Genomic DNA, 24,663 nt, shown 5'->3' with positions numbered 1-24,663 from the left:
CTATATCTGACTCTTTTAGTTTTAGGACTTACAAACAACCGTTATGTGAACAAAACTATAATACTCTCTTTAGCAACTTTGTTGCGAGAGTATAATTAGACAAAATTTGGTCGTCTATCCGCAGCTACCCATGCCTTTATCCCGTATTTACTTGTCTAACTTAGCAATGTAAGGTAATAACGGACATCTGCCTCTAAAAGGAATTAAACGTTCATCGACTGTTACATTTTCATACGGAACAAACAATAATGATAAGTTAGCTACCCATTTCTCGTAAAAATCCCGAATTGGAGCAAGTTTATCATATACTCTCGCTCTGCGATGTAGAAACCCACTTTACGATTTGAAGGTTTCGAAAAAGGTCCACAAATAATAATACGGCCCGACGTTCGGAGAGCTCGGAGTGCACACCTCACACTTTAAACACGTTTTCCTCAAAACACACTTTTTTAAGCTGGCGGATATGATTCCGGTCGAACTACTCAACCGATTTGCTTAATTTCTTTTTTAATAACTTACTATATTCATATCTATGTATAATTTATTAACAATGTTATGACAAAATTTTTGTAAAAAAACATGGAAAAAACTTAAAAAAAAAACGTTAATTTCTTTTTTATTTATTAACAATTTTTCTGGATTCTAGTAGGGACGATAATCATTCACGTACTTTTTAAGAATAAATTGGGTTTTTGTGTTTCAGATGATCCAAACATGAGAAATCGTGTCCGCCAGTGAAAATGCGTATCTCATTCACCCAGCCATTTGTCCGAGAGATGACATCAAAAAATTCCGAAAAAATTTGTTTATACACTCCACGATATACCTCATGGTATGTGCAAATAGTTCTATTGTAGAATAAAAATTTCTATTAGAAAACAAATGTCAAAAAAACAGGCCAGATTACCCTACTGACCCCTTCACGAACCTCAGCACACAACTTACTTCCAAAAACCTTGTTTGTGACATTACAAAGCAAAATATTAATCGACTATGAACTTCATCCCAAAGACTACTGAAACTTTCCCCGTACGGCCGATAAACACCAGTTTCTATATTATTAGTTAACAAGTACATATTGTATAAATGTACCATTTGAAGTACCTCCTTATATCAGAATACCCAAAAATCCATTCTCTTCTCTTTCATCAATTGGTTTATATTTCTCTCCGATTTTTTTTAGCTCCCTCGATGTTGGTAAACTCTAGCACAGGTCAAACGTTTATTTTATATTCGGTGAACTGAATATACTATACCCGGGGTGTCGTTGAATTATATTTTCTATTCAGGCTCTAGTGCTATTGGTTGCTGTGGGTGAAAAGTACACATGAATGTTATATAAGCTGCAGCAGTACTGCCTTCTACTCTACCATCAATATATCATATTTTTCTGAATATTCGCCATCTGGCAAATCTTTCAATACATTCTCATCGTCCTCAAAATTACTAGACTTATCAATATTCACAATATCTTCAATTAATGTCTGCTGTATTTGGCTTTCTGTGAGACTACAAGTGTGCTGAATCAGATAATACTTCATCGAAATCAATCAAAATACTCACCGACACACTGTTGCCGATTTTCCTGAAAAGCTGGCCAGAAAACGAAATTTTGTTTTTGACATTATCAAGTTAAAGCTTAAACTAAGTTAAAATCATCCGTCAAACAAGAGAATGTACAAGTATAACCAAATTTTTTCGTTGATAATTTACCTTTGCTGACGTTAAAAGTTATGAGATTAAAAGCGATGGGTGATCAACCAATGGTTTTTGTGTCGGCCAAAATATCATTTATTGATATTTCGCAAAATATCATGTCACGAGGCATCACTGTATTTTAATGTCCGTTTTCATTTCGCGTTGCGTTGGAGACCCTTGAACTTTCTACTTGATATGCAGAATTTTGGATGTGCAATGCGATGAATTAAAATTTTACCAGAAAATCACGTCAAAAACTTACAACTAATTATTAAGTATGGGTTTGACGGATCTTCTGGTCAAAGTCAATATAAACAGAAATTTGAGAATGAAAACACATCAGACTTAAATATTCTCCTAACATCACTTGTGCCGTTGCAGTTGACGAGTAATTATAATCAAAATGTATTGGTTTGGCAGAATCCAAAACCCTCTTCTCCTCGATTTAGTAGCTCAATCAAGATAGAGTACACTCTGTTGAAAATCAAATAGTGATGCTTTTTCTATATCAAACAACAAGAGATGGCAAAGAAATATGTATATCATACAAATTAATATTTACAATGATTGATAAAAAAGTTCGTAATAATGTCACCGATACCTTGATGCGGTGCATTCGTTGCTATTTGTGTAAAACAACATCCTCGCAATTTAACAAATTTGACCAGATTCTGTCATTGCCGGTTGATGAAGAGAATTTGCGTTTGGGGTACAAACTAGAAAATAAAACATGCCAAGCACATACTCAAGAGGACAGTGATCAGTGATTGTAACTCGAAAAAAGCCATACAGCAGAGTTTCAAATAGCGGGTTGGGCCCATTGTTGATTCTCCGAAAGTTGGAGGAGGTGGAAACTGAAATGATGGAAATACGGCCAGCTGGTTTCTTTTGCAATAGTCGTGCTCATGTCATATTAAAAGTTTTGTCACGTGATTTTGCAGTCAACGGCAATTTGTTCAAAGAATATTGCTTCGCTACCGCAAAAAAGTTAGTTGAAAAATATCCATGGTACTGCATGCCAACGTCGATTCATGTAGTACTAATTCGCGGGTACCTTATTATTAAATGGGCACCATTGCAGATTGGACAACTCTCTGAGGAAGCTCAGGAATCCGGCAATAACAATATCAAAAGATATCGATAAAGAAAATACCATGATGCTGGTATCCTCAAACCCACTTATTTCTAGTTTCAGTTTAGATCCGCCGAAAAAAAGTAGCACATTGTCATCAGAGACAAATCAACGGGTTTGCATGCACTATCGATACCTCAGACGTGAGCTCAAATGCATATGACAATTCTGCATCTGGTAGTGATTACAATTAAGCTTTTTTAATATTTTATATTGTCATTATTTGCTAAATATTACTAGATGCATTGTAATTACGGCAGTTTATGTACAACTTACATATTATTTTGTAAAATAAAAATATTTACATGAACCACATAATTTTTTTCCACTTCCTTTCACCACTTACTGATGCAAATAAATTAAGATTTAATTAAATAGCTCGTTTCAAATCGAGGCAAGGTATAATAGAAATTCCTTATGCTTCGTTTTATATTTGGAGAAAATATTATTTTCCTCACTGAATGGCCTTATGTTGCCCACAAGTTAGTTTTGATTCTGCTATGTTTCCTGCCAAATTATAAAAAAATAGTTTGCACTTTTTCAAAGCGATTTCAATCAATGCAGGAATTCGTAAAAGAAAAACCAAAAATCTTGTGACTATTATGAAGTACTATATAAGAAAAAATAACAAAAAAAGGTGACGAGATGACCTTAAGGTAACAGAATGGTTGAAGAAAAAATTGCTGTGTTTCAACACTTTTATATTTAATTTTTAAATACTTTCCTTACAAATATTTAAAACTGCACCATATTTTACTTTCGTATCATATTATTGAAAAGGTGTGTATATTTTATAGAATTTATTTGTTTTTTAAGGAATATTTATTATTAATTATCAATAAAAATTTACGTTCTTTTTTTTTATACCCTGAACAGGGTATATTAAGTTTGTCACGAAGTTTATAACACACAGAAGGAAGTGTCGGAGACCCCATAAAGAATATATATAAACGATCGGTATGGTGAGCTGAGTCGATTTAGCCATGTCCGTCTGTCTGTATATACACGAACTAGTCTCTCAGTTTTTAAGATATCGTTTTGAAATTTTGCCAACGTTATTTTCTCTTCAAGAAGCTGCTCATTTGTCGGAACTGCCGATATCGGACAACTATAACATATAGCTGCCATACAAACTAAACAATCGGAATCAACTTCTTGTATGTAAAACTTTCACATTTGACAATGTATCTTTACAAAATTTGGTAAAGATTATTTTCTAAGACAACAATGCAATTTTCGAAGAAATTGTTAAGATCGGTGTGGAGAACTTTCGCATTTCACAATGTATTTTCACAAAAGTTAACACAGCTACAATGTAGTCTCCGAAGAAATTGTTCAGATCGGTTAACTATAGCTTATACGACATAACTGAACGATCGTAATCAAGGGCTTGTGTGAGAACTTTCGCATTTAACGCGAGATCTTCACGAAATTTGGCATGGATTACTGCTTAAGTAATAATATAATCTCCGAAAAAATTTTCAGGCCGGATTACTATAGCATATAGCTTCCGGACATTTTTATATTATATCTTAATAACATTTTGTTAATTACATATATTTTAAAATACCCAAAATTATATTTAATTTTGCTTTCAAGAGGTATATTCTATGCCAGGCCTCCCTAGGCCGCTGGAATATTGCGAATTCTTCTTTTTGGAAACTAGAAAAATATCTATAGCTTCGTAATTCCAAAGTTTCCTTTCCTCAATTAAATCTGCCTTATCCGTAGACGCGTTTGCGAACAACGCCAATTTGTTCAACTTCTTCTTATTTCTAAGCATTTTTCGTTTCGTCGCAGCTGCCACAATAATTATTCGAGCGGGTTTCAAAACAAAGTAGTAAATGACTTCAGCCAAGGATATGAAACTAAATCCAAAGAAAAGCCCAATTATACCGCCAACACTTGCTGTGAAGTGAAATACAAAAACAAAAGAAATCAATTGCTTGTTAAGAACACTCAATACATTTAGGTTTTAAAATTACATAAAAAATCGGTTATTCCAATATATTCATTCTGCTTGCTGCTTCGGTACCAGCTCTCTTTGAAATAAACATTTACGACGGCAATATTTTTTTCCATATAAATACTACTCATATTCTTACTAAATTGGTTCGAGTTTTGGAATCGCGCATGTGCCAGTGGTGTAGTGAAGAAGTCCGGCAGGTATGAGAGATCATAGCAACTGGGCCAACAGATTTCCGGACATCCGTTACCATTCTTATCCACCATGGATTGCTGCTGAACACGATTGACGCAGGATAACTCATATATGCTGCATACGGTTTGATTAGCAAAAGCAGTGGGCGCATAATGAGTGACACACCCACAATAGGCCAGTAACATATTCATAAAGCATTCTAACTCACAATTCCGTTGCGTATACACCTTGTAATTCTTTAAATTATATTCATCCTCAAAGAAACATAAGCGATTTTTCTTATTCATGGAACGCAAATGCTTTTCCGATTCGGTTTTAACAGCTTTAATTCGCACTTTAGTTTCTCGTCCGGGTGACAGTAATAAGCCGATCTCACGCATATCGGGCAACTCAAGTGGATTATGTAGTAACATTTTGAAGCCGACACTGTTCTCAGAAGAGCAATAATAATAGTCTGCTTCAACGTCCAGAGTTACCGACAATCCCAAAGACTCGCCTGTGCCAGCAGAAGGCATTGGAATATAACTTTCGGGTAAGTTTGCAGGATATCCTTTTTCAGGGGTCCAATCAACATAAACAGTGCCATTCGGTTTGGCGTTTTTGCAATTAACGCACGGCACCGGTCTAAATGAAATATGCACTTGAAATTGTAGAAAATTCAGAATTGTTTAAATTAATATGTTTGTTTAGAACTTAACTTTTTGAGTAAGAAGTCGCTATGCACCATATTGAAGACACAGCATAAACCGCTGTCAGTTATGATTGCGTGGAAAATGTCTTCGCAATTGTACTTTACTCCGCCGAAATAGCATCCGAGCAACATGTCCCTGCATGGTTGAGAAATCTATAGAAATTATTATTAGTAAACATATTTACTTCAATCTATTTTTTATTATCAGTAATAAATGTAGAGCAATTTACACTTGCTTTTATAAAAAAAAAAAAAAAAAAAAAAAAAAAAAAAAAAAAAAAAAAAAAAAAAAAAAAAAAAAAAAAAAAAATAAAAAAAATATAAAAAAATTCTTGTGAATGAATAAAGTTTATAAGTGGTTTAAAATTTCAAGATTTAAAATATGAATATACACTACGATGGACAAAAAAGGTAAGACCTTTTTTGTTCATACAAGTAATTTTAAAATTCTGAATTTATATCTCAAAATGAAAGTAGAACCCCTTGACCCCAATACACTTCTGCCAACGTTTTATTCAATCCTTCAAACAGTTGTTAAAGTAAGTTTCTGAAATATCCTTCTATGAGCTTAGCTATTTACATTTAATATTTTCAATAAGTCAGGCGAATAAGGCAGTTGAAGCCAACTTGATGAAACTTGGTATACAGGTTACAAAAAAAATTCGAGTTCGTTGCTGAGCGCCGCCCATAAATCGCCATTAACTAAAAACCTATAAAATACCATAACTAAGGACTAAATTAAGATATAAAACGTTAATTTGGCACAGACGATCGCAGTAACAAGGGGCACCTGTGGGGTAAAAATTGGATGATGGGCGTCGTTTCACCGGTCCCTTCTTTGGTGAAGTCATATATCTCGAGACCCGTCCAACCGATTTCGACGAAATGTTAAACGTTTTATTCTCTTCATATTCCTATGTCATTCTGTGAAAATGAGTAAAAGCGGACAATAACCACGCCTACTTCCCATATAACATAATTTTAAATTGCACTTGATTCTTTTACTTTCCAGTATACAAATCAAGAACTAAAATAATGGGATTAAACATTAAAGCATGAATAATGCCTTTCGTGTCTACCACCTTTTGACTGAAAAATGTTCAAATCCAACCAAAACTGTTCAAGATCCTATGTATCGAATATGGCGACCCCAGTTCTTTTGTTCGAAAATATCGGTTAATGTATGAAATAAACAATATGAATTTAGACAGAATCTCTTTCCTGCAGTAGCAATTCTGTGTATCTAAAATGGGTGGAATCGGATCAATATTTCCCTGAGCCCCCATATACCTAATATAAAGATTTTCGAACTTCCTGGTGACTTTATGCTGGATATATTTATGATTGGCCAATATTTCCGTTATCTCAATGAAAATTTCGGAACATATTTTACTCAACACAGTATATCATTGTGCCGAAAAAGTGTACAATTGGGCGAAAACTTGACCTAGCTCCCATATAACCATTATCAGGATTTTCTAAAATCCGACTGATTTTGTATAATGATTTTAGTTTTTCTAACAAATCTTATGCCAAATATATACTTCTGTGTATATCGGTCAGTATATACATTATATATACCATAATAGATTCCGATCCTCTGGTTGACGTTTTACATCGTAAGGTATTTCCCTTTGATTCCTGCAAGTTGCAAGAGTATAAAATCTTCGGTTGCACCCGAACTTAGCCTTTTCTTACTTGTTTTAATATCAGTTTGAGTTTTATTTGAACTGTCAAGTTTCCGATAACACTATTATGTGCCTCATTTTCACTATGACTCCCTGCATATACAATAAGATGGTATAACAAAATTATGAGGACTACGACACGAGTTGAAATTCGGATGACTATCCATCATCCATTCGGATGACTATCCGTTCATCCATCTGTGCATGCAAGCGATAGCTTGAGTAATCTCCACGTTGCCACGCCCACAAAAATTACAAAGTGCTATAACTTAGCCACGATTTAAGAGTAAAAAGTATAATAAGTACAAAGCATAGAGACCTAATATAAGGATCTCAGTGCCTACGCTAATATTTTATCGATAATATGTAAAATATCGCTCAATCTGTTCAACACCTTAGTGTTCCTTGATGCTAAAACTGGAAATAATCTTTCGGTTAGCTTTATACCGCAAATATCGGTCTATGTGTAAGATCATTTCGGAAATAAATTCAATGTATAAAAATATATAAACTCATAATCTCATATCGCAACAAAATTATGAAAAACATATTTTCAGTTTTAGTTTAACATATCCAGCCCCCTTCCTCTTGCCCCGCCATAGTCACTTTATATTGGAATGTTTTTAGCATTGAATATAGACGAAATCGCCACCCCAAAAAAATGGTTTTGCGAAACTCCCAAAATGGCATTGAACTTCTTTTACTTCTTTCATAGCTCTTTCCATATAGCTATATACTGTAAGGGTCCCATGGGAGAAACATATTCGGATAATAATCTGTGCCAAATTTTTTAGAAATAACTTGTCAAATAAAAGAAGTTTTCAAAGCAAAGACTACATTTTGATCGATTAGCTTATGCCACAGCAAAATGATATAGTGGTCCAATATCGGCATTTCCAGCAAATGAGCTGCTCCTTGGAGAGAAAAGAACGCATACAAATTTGCTTACCAATATTGCACAAACTGAGGGACTAATTCACGTTTATAACGACGCACCGACAGACTAGCAATGCCACACATATGTGGTGTATATTTAAATACGGTCTCTAACGTGTCTTTAAAGTATGGTCCTCACTTTGGGGAACTTGCAAGAATTCATACATTTTTTAATAACTTAACAAAAGCCAATAATTCCCCTTTAGGCAAAGTTAAAACAGCAAGGACTTTTCAATACATTCACAGTACATTCTAGTATAAAAGCAAGTGTGAAAAGATCTAGTGTTCTGTCTTTACTTCTTTTATAAAATCGTTCAAGCTGTTCCAATTCGTGATTGAGTTGGCAATAGTTGCATTCACCTTATGTTTACATATTAATTTCATCTTTACATATTCCGGGGAGTAGCTGAAAAAGTGTGAAGGAGGTAGTGTAATAAATCTTTGCAATAAATAGTACCGCTCATATGATATACATATATATTTGTATTTACATACTATACATAACGTATGCATATATCACGCATATGTACTTATTTTAAACTTACATTGAGATCTGCTCAACCTTCTTTTTATAAACCTTGTTTAAGTTACAAATAGTTACTGCGGGGAACGGATCCGTGGTTATTCCAGTAGTCCTTGCATTTATGCTCACAATAATCGGTGTATATTTCCATTTTTCATACGCCTTATTCACGAAGAAAGCTGCTCCAAAAACAACTAATATAAGTGAAACTGCGAAAAATATTCTGAAAGAAAAATACATCAATTTCTTTTATAGTTTCATGCGAATGTTCTACTAAGCATTTTGAACAATTCTCAAGATCAATTCAAAAATAATTTCGGGCTATTAGGGAAAATTCTCGAACCTTTAGGGATTTGTTCGCCAAAAGAACAAAGGAAATAAATATGTGTGACATATCTCACGCTGTCTAGAAAATATTATTAATGAACTGAAATTTCTTTAAAAACCGAAATTGTGAAAGATTGAGGTAATTTTAGTATTACTTAGATTAACTTTTACCATAAATCACCAAAATATTCTCTTAAATATAAAGACCTCAAAAACCTTTAGAATATTAATTAATATCTTAGATATTGAATGATTCATGCGAGCTGATCTTCCCGCCGAAGTCTACAAGTTAATGAAAATTGGATAAGTAATAAAGTAGGCATGGATATGCTTCCAGTTTTATTTTATCTACAAACTGTTGACTCAAATATCTCTAAATTTTTTTGTGTGAACATTATGGGACACGAAGTTAACCTTAGAGTGGGCAGCGCCACGAGCAATGCCCATTATCTTAACGCATGAAAATGGAGGTACTTTTTTCAATAGCCTTTTTTTGACAGACCACGCATCAGTCGTGTGAAGCTGTCATGTTATTTATGTTCAGTATTGTTTAGCACTTCAACATAGAAAGACTTACGCCCGAATAACATTCAATCGAACTAAATTTAGTTTAGCGATGAGGCCCAATTTTTCAAGGGGATGTAAACAAGCAATTGTACCGCATTTAGGACGAAGAGCAATCTGAAGAAGCCGGTATAATCATCGTAAGCTCATAATCTCGGCGATATTTGGTTAAAATAATATCTAAAGTCTATCCCGCTTCGATCTAGGCTTTGGAGCAAAACATCACTTGTCATTCGCATGCTCGAAAATTGGACTCAACGTTGGGACCATCTAAGGCGTGGCCGCACGAGTGATTTGTTTATAAAGTTAGAATATTAGGGCGATGTTTAGTTGTAAATTAGTTATCCACAAAAATATTTCTCCGAAATGGTTTTTATAAGGAATAGCGCATTAATTAACAAAAAAATTAACGTAAATATACATTACATGAAACCCCTGATTAATTAAAAGAAAACAATGTGAAGTTAATTAAAATAATTTAATAAAGCGACTAAATCATTTTCACCACAAACGCTCGTCGTCGTCGTTCAGCACAAAAGTCGTTCCTCCTTTAGCTTTAATAACTGTCTTAATTCTTGAAGGCTGGGATTTCACTTGAGGTGATAGGAATTCCATTGCGACCATACCAAACCAGTTTTAAAGTATTTATCAATTGACTTTTATCTCTTGATTTTTATTTAGCAACTTCACAGTTCATTGTGTGCCATAAGTGAGTAATAGGGTTTAAATCGGAAAAGTTTCCAGGCCAATCTAAGCTTTGAATTCATGGATAATTAACTGTACTACCAACTAAAAATGAAACTTCGAGACGAAGACCAATATAATATAGATGTTTGATACAGGATTTCTTTCCATTCAAAACATCCATATAAACTCATAATCTTTTGGGCGTCGAACTATGTTTTCCACACTTTAGTCCACGTAGTGATCATATTCAAAGCGGTCTCTTGAACTTATCCGCCGCAGTAAGTCGTCGGTTCTCTCAGTTGATTTTCGAGGACGATCACATCCCTTTTTACACTCCAAAACAACATTAATCCCTTTTTTTTTCTGTAAACGACGAACAATAATTGAAAGACTACAACTCTAGCTGCTATTTCCCGAGATCATTTTTCTTCATCATGACCGAATTTTTTGGTCATTTTGCACAACTTTTCAAATACACAATCAAAACACTATAACTGAACTGTGTTCAACCCAATTTCGAAAAAATAATTAGCTTCTCATTACCTACTAGATCTCGAAATTGTTTCAAATAAGCAATTATATACATAGCTGACAGATATTCTACATAAATGGTGGTGCGTTTTTATTGACGGCATGTGTACATATATTCATATTGAGAGTCAAAATCATGTCATACTGTATGTGTTAGCGGTCCAATTTGTCTCCTAACGAGTAGGGTTTAGCGTGCGTGAGGTCAAAGCGACATACATATGTAAGTATTTCAACATAGATTTTTGGAACAATGTAAGAATAAATGTATAAAAAGGAAATGAGAACCGTTAAATCTAGCATACATATTTGAAGATTTCGTTTAACTCTTTTCCCCGTTATTTAGCACCACTCCACACATCAAAAGGAACAATTTGGGACTAATGGGCTAAGAGTAAGTTAGTAAATGGTGATGGTAAATACAACACAAAAAATCCCATGTGTTAGGGAATTTGTCAGAAACAGTGTATAACACCAAAGTCGCAAATGGCTGAAACTAGCGCAATTAGATTAATAAAAGCTTGTACTACCATGCGTCAGTTTATGATAAAAGAAATTGAAAATAAAACGCAAAATATTTAATTATTCACCTTTAAAATAATCCCCATCAGATGTAATACACTTATGCCAACGATTTTTCCTGTCCTCGAAACACTATTCAGAAGCACTTTTTGGGATCAGCGTTTTTTTTTTATCTCTTCGATCGACTGAAAAAGGGTCCGCTCCGTAGAAGGCAATTTCAGTTTTGGGAACAAAAGTCAAAGGGAACCAAATCTGGTGAAGGCGGTGGTTGATTGCGTTTTTGGCTTTAAATTCTGCCACAATCGTACTATTTTTGAGAAAAAATAAAGCTTTATCGTGACGAGTCGAGCAAGAACTTCTGGGAATTTCATACCCAAAATCCACCAAAACTCATTCGAACGGACTCGCGAGAGATGTCGAGCGCTCTTACCATCTCTCTAACACTAATTCACCTTTTAAGTATTTTCATCAGTTGAAGAGGTCGAAAACCGTCCAGAAAGAGGCATGTTTTCAACGCTTTTGAATACTTTGTACCACTCGTAGTCTTAGGTTTTTGAATCATATACACGAAATTTGGCTAGAAGTACTCTTTGTTCGATATTTTCATTCATTACTTACGACTTGAACAGCTGCTGGGAACAAATTGATTGACAAATCACGCATATTTGGCATAATAATTAAGTACAGCCCTACAAACTTTTATAAACATCATTTACCCAGAAATTTTTATTACAATTTCCAGGTGTTTTTGTTTTCTTTTTTGTTTTTTTTTTGTCATGCAAAGCAAAAATATGATCTAGAGGTACGATTGCGACTAGGATGTCTTCGGAGAAGCTTCACTGAACAACTTGCTCTTAGGAGGGATTGTTATCAGCTGTCTCAACAAAGTGCTTTGCCGATTTTTGAGAGTTTTTTCAGTTTTTTTCTATCAATACTTAGAATCCTAACCTAACCTAAACTTACTTTATGTACCATTTCACTTCTATTTAATCTACTAAATTCTTACCTTTCACGTAGCAAAAGATTGGTATTGGCTATATATTTCAGCCCGTGTATTGTTGTATTGTCACAATAGTCTCTACAGCTCTCTGCCAAAGCCAACTTAATTTTCCTATATTTCTTTTTCACCGAATCTTGATTTATCTTCATTTTATCCGTCGCTTTAGGAAGTTCCTTTGGTGTCGACCTCGAATAAAGACTGCTGAGCAGTTGAAGTTTCAACTCGACACTATTCCATTAAATTTCAACTACATTTGTTTATATACTCATAATTTTAGACATTTAAAAGTTAATAATAGCTGAAAACACATATTGCTAACATAAGAAGTCACAAAGTGAACAATATTAAAAGTGACTTAAGTGTAATACCCACACATATACAAATGTGCTGTGGTGTTAATTATATAAATTAATAGCATTAGTTCCCATTGAAGTCGAAAATGAGTAAATATATCTAGTAAGTACTGCCATCGCATATTCAATAAGTTATTGGTCACTCCGATTGACCGCCTGTCATTAAAGCATACTTCAATGCCAAATCAACCTCTGTTCCACCACACAAGTCTACGTCCTTATGTCCTGTTCCTTTTTCAAAGTGTCCGTTATACATTTAACGGCATTATTGCTTAAGCGTTTGTAACCAGCCCTTTGTTTGTTGGACTTATTAGCTCTGCCATAAATTGCACGTAAGCGTAAGTATTTTCGCAAGCGTTTATAACGTTGAACCGAGGACCACTGACGACACACAGTAGACTTGTCGCATCTGATCAGCTTTTTCGAAATATCCGGCTTCCTTGAGTACTCGAACTGCAATAAAGTACGTATGGGATGTATGATGGCATAATACACCAACTCGACAATTGATATGAAGCTAAACCCCAAAAACAGACCCATCAGGCCACCAACTGCAGCTGCAAATACATAAAAAGAATGAAAAAATTAACAAATTTAAACAATATGTGGCTAATACGGGTCCTACACAAAAAATCGGTGGTTCCTATGAATTCCGTCTGTATGCTGCTGCGAAAGGAGTACTCCTTAAAGTACATATTAACTACCGCAATATTCTTTCGCGCATAGGTCTTGTTGTACCGCTGCACGCGCTTATTTTCAATAAAGAACTCGTCACTCCATAACGGTATTGCAAAAACGTCTACAAGGAAAGTCAAATCGTAGCAACTCGGCCAACAAGCGTCCAGACACGAACCGATCGTTGGATCTTTACGCAAACGCACCATTTCCACACAGTGTAAGGAGCGTATGTTGCAGATCGTCGAGTTCTTGTAGATCTTCGGCATATAGAAGCTTATGCAGCCACAGTGTTGTAAAAGCATTTTAGCAATGCATTCCATTTCACAATTGCGCTGCGTGTAATGTGCAAAGTAAAGTAGCTGTCGTTCATCATGGAACAAACAACGTCTGTATTTGGTATCCACCGAGCGCAGCTTTTGTGTCGTTTCGGTCTTGTCAGGACGTACACGAACCTTAGTCTCCTTGCCGGGCGCAATCAATACACCAGTTTCGTGCACATTGGGCGACTCGTTCGGACTGTGCAAAGATAGTTTGAAGCCCACACTATTTGTGGACGAGCAGTAATACTTGTCCGCCTCCACGTCGAGCGTAATGGAAAGGCCCAACGACTCGCCGGTACCCGCTATGCGACGTGGGTAGTACTTATTTGGTAAATCAGGTGGATAACCGCGCTCTGCATACCAATCAATAGGCTCGTAGTCGCGTTCTGGTATGTTGCGCATGCTACGTGGTATGCTGTGAAAATGCCAAGTTAATTATCTGGAAACAGCAAAAATTTGGGCTTAAACCTCACTGTGATATAAACATAAATTTCGGATGCAGCATATTGAAAACACAGCACAGACCCTCATCGGTTATAATTGGGATGAAGTATTTAGAGCAGTCGTATTCATTGGCTGCAAAACGACAAGCCACCATCATATCCTCACAGGGTTGCGAAATCTATGATTACATTTGTGAAATATGTCCAGATATTCTTTGAAATCTCATAAAACAAAATACACGTGTTATTTCTTTCAAGAAGGATAGAGACAAGATTACGAAACGGCTTGCAAAGTTTCGTAGAAATCAAAGACAAATCTTTCAAATACACTTAAAACATGACGCGATCTCTATTTCTCTCATTCTTAGTTTGTATGTATGTATGTATGTAGCTTACATTCATTATAATGCTTTCCAAATTACTCCAATTAGAGCTAATCGTAGATTGTTCCTCGTCGGATTCATTTTTACATAGCAACTTCAGCATAGCACGTTGTTTAGGATTTCTGTGGAAAAATAAGAAGCACAAACCCAAGTAGTCAGCAGACTCTCCTGTTCTTAGTACTGTTTATATGTTGATTAAAAAATTTATTTTAGCATTGAAAACTCGACACAATTCCTTTAACATATTCTATATTATTTTCCTCTAAGAGTGGACTTTATAAAACGTGTGCAACCATTAGTATCTCCAAAAGGATAACAAGTCAATTTCGATCGACTTTAAACTGTGAGATATGTATACCTAAGTAAGATCCAACAATATCTTCGCTCTTGAGAACACTTTTCAAGACCTTACATGTACGTATGCATACAGTTAAGAATGGGTGTACCTGAGGTCGAAGTGTATAATGAATAACTTTTAAGAAATTCCAGGAACTTAGTGGACGCTATTAAGATGATGTGATCGCTAACCACATAGATAGATTAAAGGGTCTTGAGTTTGTTTATTCAGATTGCTGGCAGTAGAAAAGGTTTTGCAATAAGGGTTTTCCAAAAACAGCTTGGGAAACCAATGAAATTCTTTATTCCTGTGAGAGTACATTCGATGCCATTATGTATGGAACTCGATTTCTTTTGCATGGCCACTACGGGCACGCTTGCAGAAGTCCAGACGCTGAGCCCAATTTTCGACGGTTTTCGAGCATAAACCGGCCCGTACTGCTGCTATTTCATAAATTTGACGTAGCCCCATAGGAAATGATCTTACCGGCGCAATTTCGTGACATAACACGTTCACCAAACTTGGTTTTCAATAAATCGATTGTGACATTCGCTGTGTGACTGGGCAAACCTTATTGAAGAGAAATGTCAAAATAGTGCGATAAAATATGACGTCATTTGATGTCACTATCGGCCTACTTTCGTAGTGCCTTTAGAATTCGGTGCTCCGAAATTTCCGGTTCTATGACGCAAAATCGATAGTTTTCATTGGCAGAATCTTTTTGAGCCTACAGTGCCCATAGAGTGTGACTAGTTAACGAAATTTTCCTCTGGGGAGGTTAGTTATATATTTAAATCTTTGCAATAGCGCGCACCTTAAGCGGGCGAGTTCGGCGCCAACTCATAGCTGGTTACCCCTTTATGCACCGGCACCCAGATTAGGTATACACGGTTGCAGACCGATAGGCTGCTCAGTCTTCATATGCACATCTCCCATAATAGCGATGTAATTTCGTAGGCTGAGATCGCTCTTAGCGTCCTTGAACTATTACTGAGTGTGGCGATACACTGATTGCGATAGTTGTGTTAATCGCACATTAATCGCACACACACACTCACTTAATGCAAAGATCTCTGCTTGAAATATGTTCGAAAAACATCCTATGGATATGGTCAGTTTGCAATGTGCAGTTCTGCAATACCTGCACCAAATTCTCCCGAACTTTTTAAGACGCAACAATAGTATCAATCATACCTATAATTTCTCTAACTGTCCATACTTTCTGGATTTTCATTTTACTCACCTATTTGCTTCGATCGCCTTCGATTTCAATGCCTGGTTCAAATTGCAAATGGTAACAGCTGGAAAAGGTATATTTGTAACGAAGTTCGGTTCGGGATTTATGCCAACAATAACCGGTGTGGTAGCCCATTTCTCGTACACCTTCAATATGTAGAACGCCGATATAATGCAAACAACTATAACCGATATAATAAAGAACGAACTGAGCGAGAAAAAGATATGAATTAAAACCCAAGGGGTCAGTTCTTAATAATCATAATCGTGTACAAACCGCTCGGCTGGATGTAAAGACTGATTGTTGACATATTTCAAGCCATGTAAAGTTGTATTCTTACAAAACTCGTCCGTGTTCGTGGCCAAAACGCGACGCAAAGTGACACATTTCTTTTGTGCCCTTTTCACACTTTCTGTAGATTTGGTTGCCCATTTCTTGGGGCTCACACGGCAAACAAAATTCCTCAAACAACCCTGCATTGTGAGGATTAAATGTTAACTAACTCTTTGAATTAATAAAAAACATGTAATCCTTAGCCAGGTTAGACACACCGGGCGGACATGCATTGACTTGACGAATGTCCATATATACGAATGTCCTTTCCTTTTGAAATATCGCACATTGAGCTATTTCATATTAGCATTCGCAAATGTCTGATAGTGAAATATTGTCAATTATATTAATGTGTTATTGTTTTGCGTATGTGTGCACCGTAGTTTTATTTTAAAGTAGTTACATTGTACTAACGCGCCAAATCCATCATTTGATACAAATATACCGTTGCGCACATCCAAATGTCGCGTCTGCAACTTACATATAAGTAGATATAATATACTAGTAACAAGTAAAAGTAAAACTTACTCACGATTTAGCCTATCATCAAAAGTTTGGAAGAATGAGTTGATGGCTCAGGGTCCAACTAGTATTATAACGACACAGCAGAAACCCATCGAAATGCAATGAAATATTTCAATATAGAGAACAATCCTCAGGAAATATATTTTTAGTTCGAGATTATTGTTGCAACTCATTAGCGATTATGTTTAAGCTAAATATGTTTTTAAAGAGTGATTCATTTCGAAGTTCCCTACTTTTTAAAGAAAACCACAAATTTACTGGAAATGTTTATTGTCATTTGAAAGAACATTCTTTGGTATCTAGGGATAAACTTCCTTTAAAATTTTGGCCGCGGCTACGTCTCAGATGGTCCATGCGTTTAATACAATTTTCGATGACGCATTTGAGCACTTCGACTAGTAATGATGTTTTGCTCCAAGGTCTTAATGGCAATGGGATTGTCCACATAGACTTTAGACTTTACATATCACCACAGGAGAAAGTCCAACGGTGTTACTCTTGCTGGCCAATCGTCATATTATCTGCTCATTGAAGTATTCTCCCAATAAATCGAGATGGAGACTATGGTTCCACCGGCCTACAGTCCACACCAAACGCTTGTTTTTCTGGATGAAATGGCAGCTCTTGAATCTCTTCAGGTTGCTCTTCGTCCCAAATGCGACAATTTTGCTTATTTACATAACCACTAAGCCAGAAATGGGCCTCATCGCTGAACAAAATTTGGCTCGGAAACGTCGTATCTTCTTGGAACTTTTCAAGAACCCATAGAGCAAATCGATGTCGCTTGGGAAGGTTCAGTGGCCTCAAGCTGTATTTTCTACGCTTTCAACTTCAAAGTCGTTCCATACATCAGCTGCTATTTTTTTTCTCTGCTAGCTGGACGTGATCTATTCGGTCGAATATTTACATTTACTTTACTGCACAAAAATAAAATGACAGCTTGACGCGAGTCACGCGTGATGTGCCGAAAAAAGGCGATTGAAAAAAGTACCTCTAGAAGTGACTAAGATCAGAGTTGAACATATTTCTATAACTTAAGATAGTAGTAATACATAATCGCCCAGATAACTCGAGTACTTAAAAAAAATTTCCATTAATTTATAACTGTTTGTTATTGAAGATTAAGTTCGCAATATGCTATCATTTCCAGCATAAGCTCTGTTACATGCTTTTCGAACCAGTTTGGCGGATGAAAAGAAACGGTACTTTCGCAAGTGTAAAAAATCTGCCGAAACATGGCTTTTTTTGGTAGGTCGACTGAATGGAGAGGACCAAAGTATGATTGTTAAGCGGCCACTCTTAAGACTTCGTTAGGTTCATTGTACTTCCAAGAAGGTCCCGGCCATACAACAAGTTAACAGATTTCACAAAGCTCCTTATATACATATATGTATTTCTCCACTTTAAAATGGGTTATCAATTGTAAAATAATTATATGATTATTTAAAAATGAATGGACGCAGAAATCGTTATAAAATGTCGAGAAGATTTGTTAACGTAGGAAAAGTTTTGATTGGATAATTTTTATTTACAAAAAAATACGACACAGCATCAGCACAAAAAATTGTTTTTTTTTTTTTGTTGCTCTGATTAAGATTTTCTAGTTTTGAATGTGCAGAGAACGTATAATATGAACCTTCTCTATATTATACGTTCTCTGGGACGCGCTCTTGTCTTTATGATTACTGCATATTTTATACGAATTTGAATGGAAAATCATTTATTTTGAATGACTACTTTCACTCAGCTCAGCGGTCACGATATGTCTACAACGCCTACCGAGATACATAACAATTTATAAAAAAAATTGAGTCTAAAGTGCTCTACATAACAGTTTCTCCTAAGGGTATTTCGGAGACATTTTTTAAACCAAATCATACTTAGAGCAAAATGTTGGTTCCTTTCATACTAATCATTATAATAACGATGCAATCGTATTTTGGCCTCTTCTTATTACACAAATGCGACATTGGAGTTCTTGGTCAACAAAACCTTCTACTTTGTGCCTGAAGAAAAGAATCTGATAAACTTACCACAATGCCGACCGAATGAGTATTTTTTAGGAAAATTCAAAGCTTTAGTATATTATTAGTAGGTCCAAGGAAGTTGATACTAACGGTGTACAACGTTCTTACACAAGTACAGGGTTTGTCCGGAGAGTAATAGGACTGAATCGACTTAAAAAAATGTATAGAACAATTCGTTACAATTCTTTAAACCTTTCAAAATAGGCTCTTTCTGTGTCAAGACAGCGGGATTTCCAAGCATTGAAGGGAGAGCCGTGGTGCATATTGCTTTTATCCCCTCTGTGGTTTCAAAATGCTCGGAAGATTGCCTCTTTTTCTCGGGATCATACTCAAAAATCTGTGACTAGTCACCTGTGATTCTTCTTACTCTTTACTGGCGTAGACAACGCTTACGCGATTATAGCTGAGTTGACAACTGCTCGTCAGTCGTTACATCTTTTCTCTACGTGGCGCCAATTGGATAAATAATTATAAAATAGTAATAAAATAATAATAAAAAAATAAAATACATCAAGTTACCTCGGACCATTATCTTGTTGCGGCCAAGATTCGCACCCGCCTCTATGCAGCAAAAAATGCATATCAGCAAACACAAGGAAGGTTCGACGTCGAGAAGCTGCAATCACAACAGACAGTCGAACGATTTTCTACTCGGCTTGCACTCCTGCTCTCTGAGAGCACTCGTCAACAACTCGGTACAAGGTGGGACGGCATTTCATACTCCTTACGTACAGCTGCAACCGAAATCATTGCTTTTCGGAAAACACAAAAGAATAGCTGGTACGACGAGGAGTGCCGTGTCGCAGCGGAGAGAAAACAGTCTGCCTACCTCGCAACGTTACTATCGACCACAACACTTGCGGGATTGGATACATACCCAGAGTTGAAGAGGGAGCGAGACGCATTTGCAGACAGAAAAAGAAAGAGGCCGAAATGCGTGGAAAAGAAGAGCTTGATAAGCTGGCCAACAGGGGTAATGTTCGAAAATTCTACGAAAAAGATCCGTCTTCTTACGGAAGGTTTTTAGACCGGAGCATACTCTTGTAGAACCACAAAAAAATCATGCTGTGGCTTTAGACCTAGCAAATCAACAACCGACCAGATATTCCCCATGCGAAAGACGTAATTCCCGTCCGGCTATATGGTTCAGAGGCCTGGACGATGACAACAACTGATGAGTCGACGTTGCGAGTTTTCGAGAGAAAAGTTCTCCGAAAGATTTATGGTCCTTTGCGCGTTGGCCACGGCGAATATCGCACTCGATGGAACGGTGAGCTGTATGAGATATATGACCACATTGACATAGTTAAGCGAAGTAAAAGACAGCGGTTACGCTGGCTTGGTAATGATGTTCGAATGGACGAAAACACTCCAGCTCTGAAAGTATTCGATGCTGTACCCACCGGGGCAAGCAGAGGAAGAGGGAGACTTGCACTCCGTTGGAAGGACCAGGTGGAAGAGGACCTGGCTAAGCTTGGAATATCCAATTGGCGCAACGCAGCGTCACCTGTGATTACGTTATTCAAAAATTGCGGATCAATTTCACTCAGGTTCAAATTTTCTTGGCACACTTACACTCGATGCTATTTCTGGTCATCAGTGAGCACATTTAGAACCATTTTCGCCTACAACTTTCCCATGCTCAAGTGCCTCGTCACAATGCCATGAACTGCAGATTTTGAACATTTAGAGCTTTTTCAATATTCTGAAAGTTTCGGCATCAGAATTTTTTTGCTCATACAAAATTTTATGAAACTTCTTTGTTAAATAATTTCATTCATCGTAAAAACCGTCGAATACACTATTTTTGGACATGGTCTCCATTTCTTATTCAAAGGCTACTTGCTGGATAGTTATCGCTGAAGTTATTTGTAGAAAAATAATTATTACACGTTGTTTACAAGTACCTTCTGGATATGTGGTTTCTATTAGAAGGGATACACATTGAGACAATTACGGGCCAAACTTAAATTATATTTTTGTAAGGCCAAGGTTCAAACAGTGTAAGTGAATAAGATACAAAACACTGAAGCTGCGAAGGTACACCGAAAAGTACTTCGAATAGATTATTGAAAAGATTTCGCAATCATACCATACATTGACGGTTTACAACGTGGGGTATCCACATTGCTCGTTAGTGAGTTTAATACCCAGTCGAAGCAAACGCTAAATTTGCAAACACTTTATAAAAAGCGGTCGTCTTTAAGCTAATAATGACTAAAACAGTTTTTAGGGCTTACAAATAACACCAGTATTCTACTGTGGTTCGCAGACTAAGGCGCTTACAAATTATATGTTTGTGTACAGATGTATTTACATATGTATACATATAGTACATTCGTCATTAAGTATTTGTGGAATTTAGTAAATATACGTTAATTTCTATAAAGAGCGTAGCTTTATTATTTTTTTCCTTTTTCCGCTGTGTTAATGAACCCTACCAGGCAAATTCGTATACCACGTTATTTAGCACTGGAATTCCACCCCACCCAATTTTTGAAATGTTGTAACAAAAAAGGTTGTTAGCATTATTTCGAAAGAACTCATTTCCGTTTCCCATTAAACACCTTTGTTTGTGAGACGAATTTTGATAAACAGCTTTTAACATATTTTTCATGCAATAAATGGTAATCGATATTAAATATATATGTGTATGTGTATATATCAAAAGCAGCATAAAAGAAGTATGTCATACAGCAACATTACAACAGCATGATTATACCTGCAATAACTACTGTCTTGATACAAGTGCCTTGCTTTTCAAATCATCCGTATGCAACTTTTATAGAATAAAATATTAAGTAACTGAACTTTGTCATTCATTTATTTGAAAAACTATTTCAAATGACATTTTTCTTAACTCTTAGCTAAGGCTCATTTCAAATTTTACAAGTATGTGAAATAAGTAATTTTTGCTTTTTTCGCCAAATCAAAAATTCATTCTGTATTTAATTATTTTTGAACTGAAAGAAGTCAACTTTCAGGTCTAGTAGTGAGGTGGCCTCCTGCGGCGCGTTATCGTCTTTAATAGTTAATGCTTCCACAGCGTTGTCGCTCACATGATCATATTGCTGCACGAGAGTTGAGGTTACAGTTGATTGTACAACCGATCGCGGTGGAAGCAGTAGATTGGCATCTACCAATTTCGTAATACCATCATGAACTAAGTCCCCCACAGCACGCAGAAGGCTCTCCTCAGAGGGTGGTAACAACTTACCACCAGCTGATAAATTTAATTTTTGCGCTGCTTCATCTGTTAGGGTATCATCCAAACTGATTGCTGTGTAATCTAAACTGGGAGTGCTTACAGTAACTACCGGCTGTATGACTTGATGTCGTTTTCTTCCCTCCCCGTTCGTACCGTTATGATCTGCTTCTATAAAGGGAGCCTCACTGTCTATAGCAGACATATCGAGCGCATACTGACCCTCCGGTATGCCTAACAATCGAGCTGTTCGTGCACTAACGAAATGCAAACCCGAAGTATTGCGTATAAGTCGGGTGCTCCGCAACTGTAATTGCTCCACTAAATCATTTAGCTCATTTAGAAAGAGATCAGCACGTTGATCTTCATTGAGTAAAGGTTTCTGCAATTTCGAAATAAGATAGCGGAAAATAGTCATATCTTCGTTGCTATTGTCTGAAGCAATTTGTACATTTTGTTGTTGCTCCAATGGGTTCTCAACAACGTTTGCTAACATATGGTCTGGATGTTGTGCGAAGTGACGATTTAAGCGGCGACCCAAAAATATTTTTCCACATTTGGGGCAAATCGCTTCCGGTGGTACTCGGCGATTATTTTTTATAGCACTTGTTTCAGTCAAATTGTGTTTTTCGGAGGATATTGGAAGGGGTTTTACTTTGCACTGAAAATCCTTATCTTTTGATTCATTAATTATATTTTTTACAGTATCAGTTTCTAAATATGAGGCTTGGTTAACATCAGCAGTGCATAATGGAGTCGTTGAAGATTTAACCATGCGACCGGAGCGTGTACGCGTAAGTGGCTGCTGAGAATTAGTCACAGTTTTACTTATCTCCCGTTGTTTGACAACAGGATCGATTTTCAGTCTTTTAAACGCTCCTTCCGTTTGCTGATTACCCTCATTAACTAAAGGATGCTTTTTTGGTCGACCTATTTTAGCTTTCGCAGGAAAGATTTTGCTCCTGGCAGATGCTGAGTGGGTCAAAGTTTGATTATTTTGTAGAACTAAATCCTCGGGGCCTAGAAGTCGGTACAAAATTTGATGACTGCTCCCTGCTCGGATACGCCTTATTTCATTTTTATCCCTAATAAAAGATTATTTTAATTAACTCCCTGATTAAATATATTGTTTAATTACCTATCAATCATGATACAATCGAGTTTTGCTGATTTGTGTATATTATATGCAAAAGTTAGAATGTTATTAGAAAGTGTACTAATATTAGAGGATTTTGGCTCAGTCAAGGTGGTTGCTTCAACATGGTTTAATTTGTACCAAGTGGACTCCTCGGTAGACGACACGCCTTCAAAATCAACCCGTGATATAATCTTCCCCTTGGAACATTTTGTCGTCAATATAACATTCGTCACATCGAAAGCATAATTTTGTGGTGGAAGCTTACTTATAGCTCCCGATGCATTGGCGATTTTTTTATATATACCAGGAACCATGAATGGTGCATTAACTGGTTGTAGTTCATTTTGATTAACTGAGTATAGTGAAAGTTCCTCTTCTGGCGAGGATTGGGAGTCCGTGGATACAAGAAAATCATAATTAGAGTAAGCTGGCAAAAAATTCGAAGCTCGTTCCTCATTTATAATTTGTTTGCCATTAACGTAGGGACCTTCTTCGTTTCCATTATTTCGTTTTGTCGTTGCTTCAACATGTTCATTGCGTGCTTTTAGTGCTGGTATTGCTGTACCTTGTGTTGATGTTTCTAAACCCTATCGAAATTAAATCAATTAATTAACATATTTGTTGTGTTATTTCACATTTTACCTCATTATTTTTAAGAAGCTCTTCGATTTCCTCAAATATATTATTAACTTCTTCGCCGGTTTTTACCATATCTTTGGTATCACTAGTAATGTCATTCATAATATAATTAGTTTACAAAATACCTTCTTTGCCGATATTCAATTATAGCAACTTTTGTTTTGTTCTACCCATAGAGGTAAACAAATATATGCTTCTTTTAAATGAATGATAACAGAAGTGTTGCCACTTTATATACGAAAGCATTTCTTTTTAACATCACCCAGTCTTCATTTACTGTAATCTCTTTTAATAATGTTACGCACCTAACTATTTTTCGTTATAATTTCAATTGTAATATTTCTATCACACTGACATCAATTTATTTCAAAGTAAACTGAAAGAAATAGAAGCGTAGTTAACCAAAAATTAATTATGGAGATGTAAATAAAACTTTAAAATCTACATATATATATTGCACAATTATATTGAGCAATCAAAGTTACGTGGAATACAACCCTGCGAAGAGAACAGATGTTTTTTGTTATCATTTTGTATTCTCCCTTTATCGCCATTTGTTTATCCCACTCTTTTATTATGTTGAGGGGT

At 36.1% G+C, this 24,663-nt stretch overlaps 3 protein-coding genes across 4 annotated transcripts; all 3 read right to left on the bottom strand.

The window, feature by feature from the left end:
* Window positions 1-1,281: 1,281 nt before the first annotated feature.
* On the bottom strand, window positions 1,282-8,934 carry LOC108973016 (pickpocket protein 28-like). The gene is made up of 7 exons (XM_018940004.1): window positions 8,852-8,934; window positions 8,604-8,712; window positions 5,690-5,835; window positions 4,816-5,615; window positions 4,551-4,738; window positions 1,371-1,520; window positions 1,282-1,308 (listed from the first exon to the last, which is right to left on the bottom strand). The coding sequence occupies exons 2-7, from the start codon at window positions 8,688-8,690 to the stop codon at window positions 1,282-1,284; spliced, it is 1,398 nt and encodes a 465-aa protein (XP_018795549.1). The 5' UTR covers window positions 8,691-8,712; window positions 8,852-8,934.
* Window positions 8,935-13,020: 4,086 nt separating this feature from the next.
* On the bottom strand, window positions 13,021-16,687 carry LOC108973014 (pickpocket protein 28-like). Its single transcript, XM_018940003.1, has 6 exons — window positions 16,485-16,687; window positions 16,215-16,415; window positions 14,648-14,756; window positions 14,282-14,430; window positions 13,436-14,223; window positions 13,021-13,367 (listed from the first exon to the last, which is right to left on the bottom strand). Exons 1-6 carry the CDS (start codon window positions 16,685-16,687, stop codon window positions 13,021-13,023), a joined length of 1,797 nt encoding a protein of 598 aa, XP_018795548.1.
* Window positions 16,688-22,006: 5,319 nt separating this feature from the next.
* Window positions 22,007-24,436, bottom strand: LOC108973028. Of its 2 annotated transcripts, XM_018940021.1 has the most exons (4): window positions 24,381-24,436; window positions 24,079-24,160; window positions 23,437-24,023; window positions 22,007-23,383 (listed from the first exon to the last, which is right to left on the bottom strand). In XM_018940021.1, exons 2-4 carry the CDS (start codon window positions 24,145-24,147, stop codon window positions 22,042-22,044), a joined length of 1,998 nt encoding a protein of 665 aa, XP_018795566.1. In that variant the 5' UTR covers window positions 24,148-24,160; window positions 24,381-24,436; the 3' UTR covers window positions 22,007-22,041. The 2 variants fall into 2 exon arrangements, with proteins under 2 accessions (XP_018795566.1, XP_018795565.1); XM_018940020.1 differs by lacking the exon at window positions 24,381-24,436 and having other exon boundaries at window positions 24,079-24,272.
* Window positions 24,437-24,663: the final 227 nt, after the last annotated feature.

This window comes from Bactrocera latifrons, unplaced genomic scaffold, assembly GCF_001853355.1.
Source record: "Bactrocera latifrons isolate USDA-ARS-PBARC rearing strain unplaced genomic scaffold, ASM185335v1 scaffold_45, whole genome shotgun sequence".
Lineage (NCBI taxonomy): Eukaryota > Metazoa > Arthropoda > Insecta > Diptera > Tephritidae > Bactrocera > Bactrocera latifrons.
The sequence above is the reverse complement of the archived record's forward strand: the minus strand, read 5'-3'. Positions and strand labels throughout refer to the sequence as shown.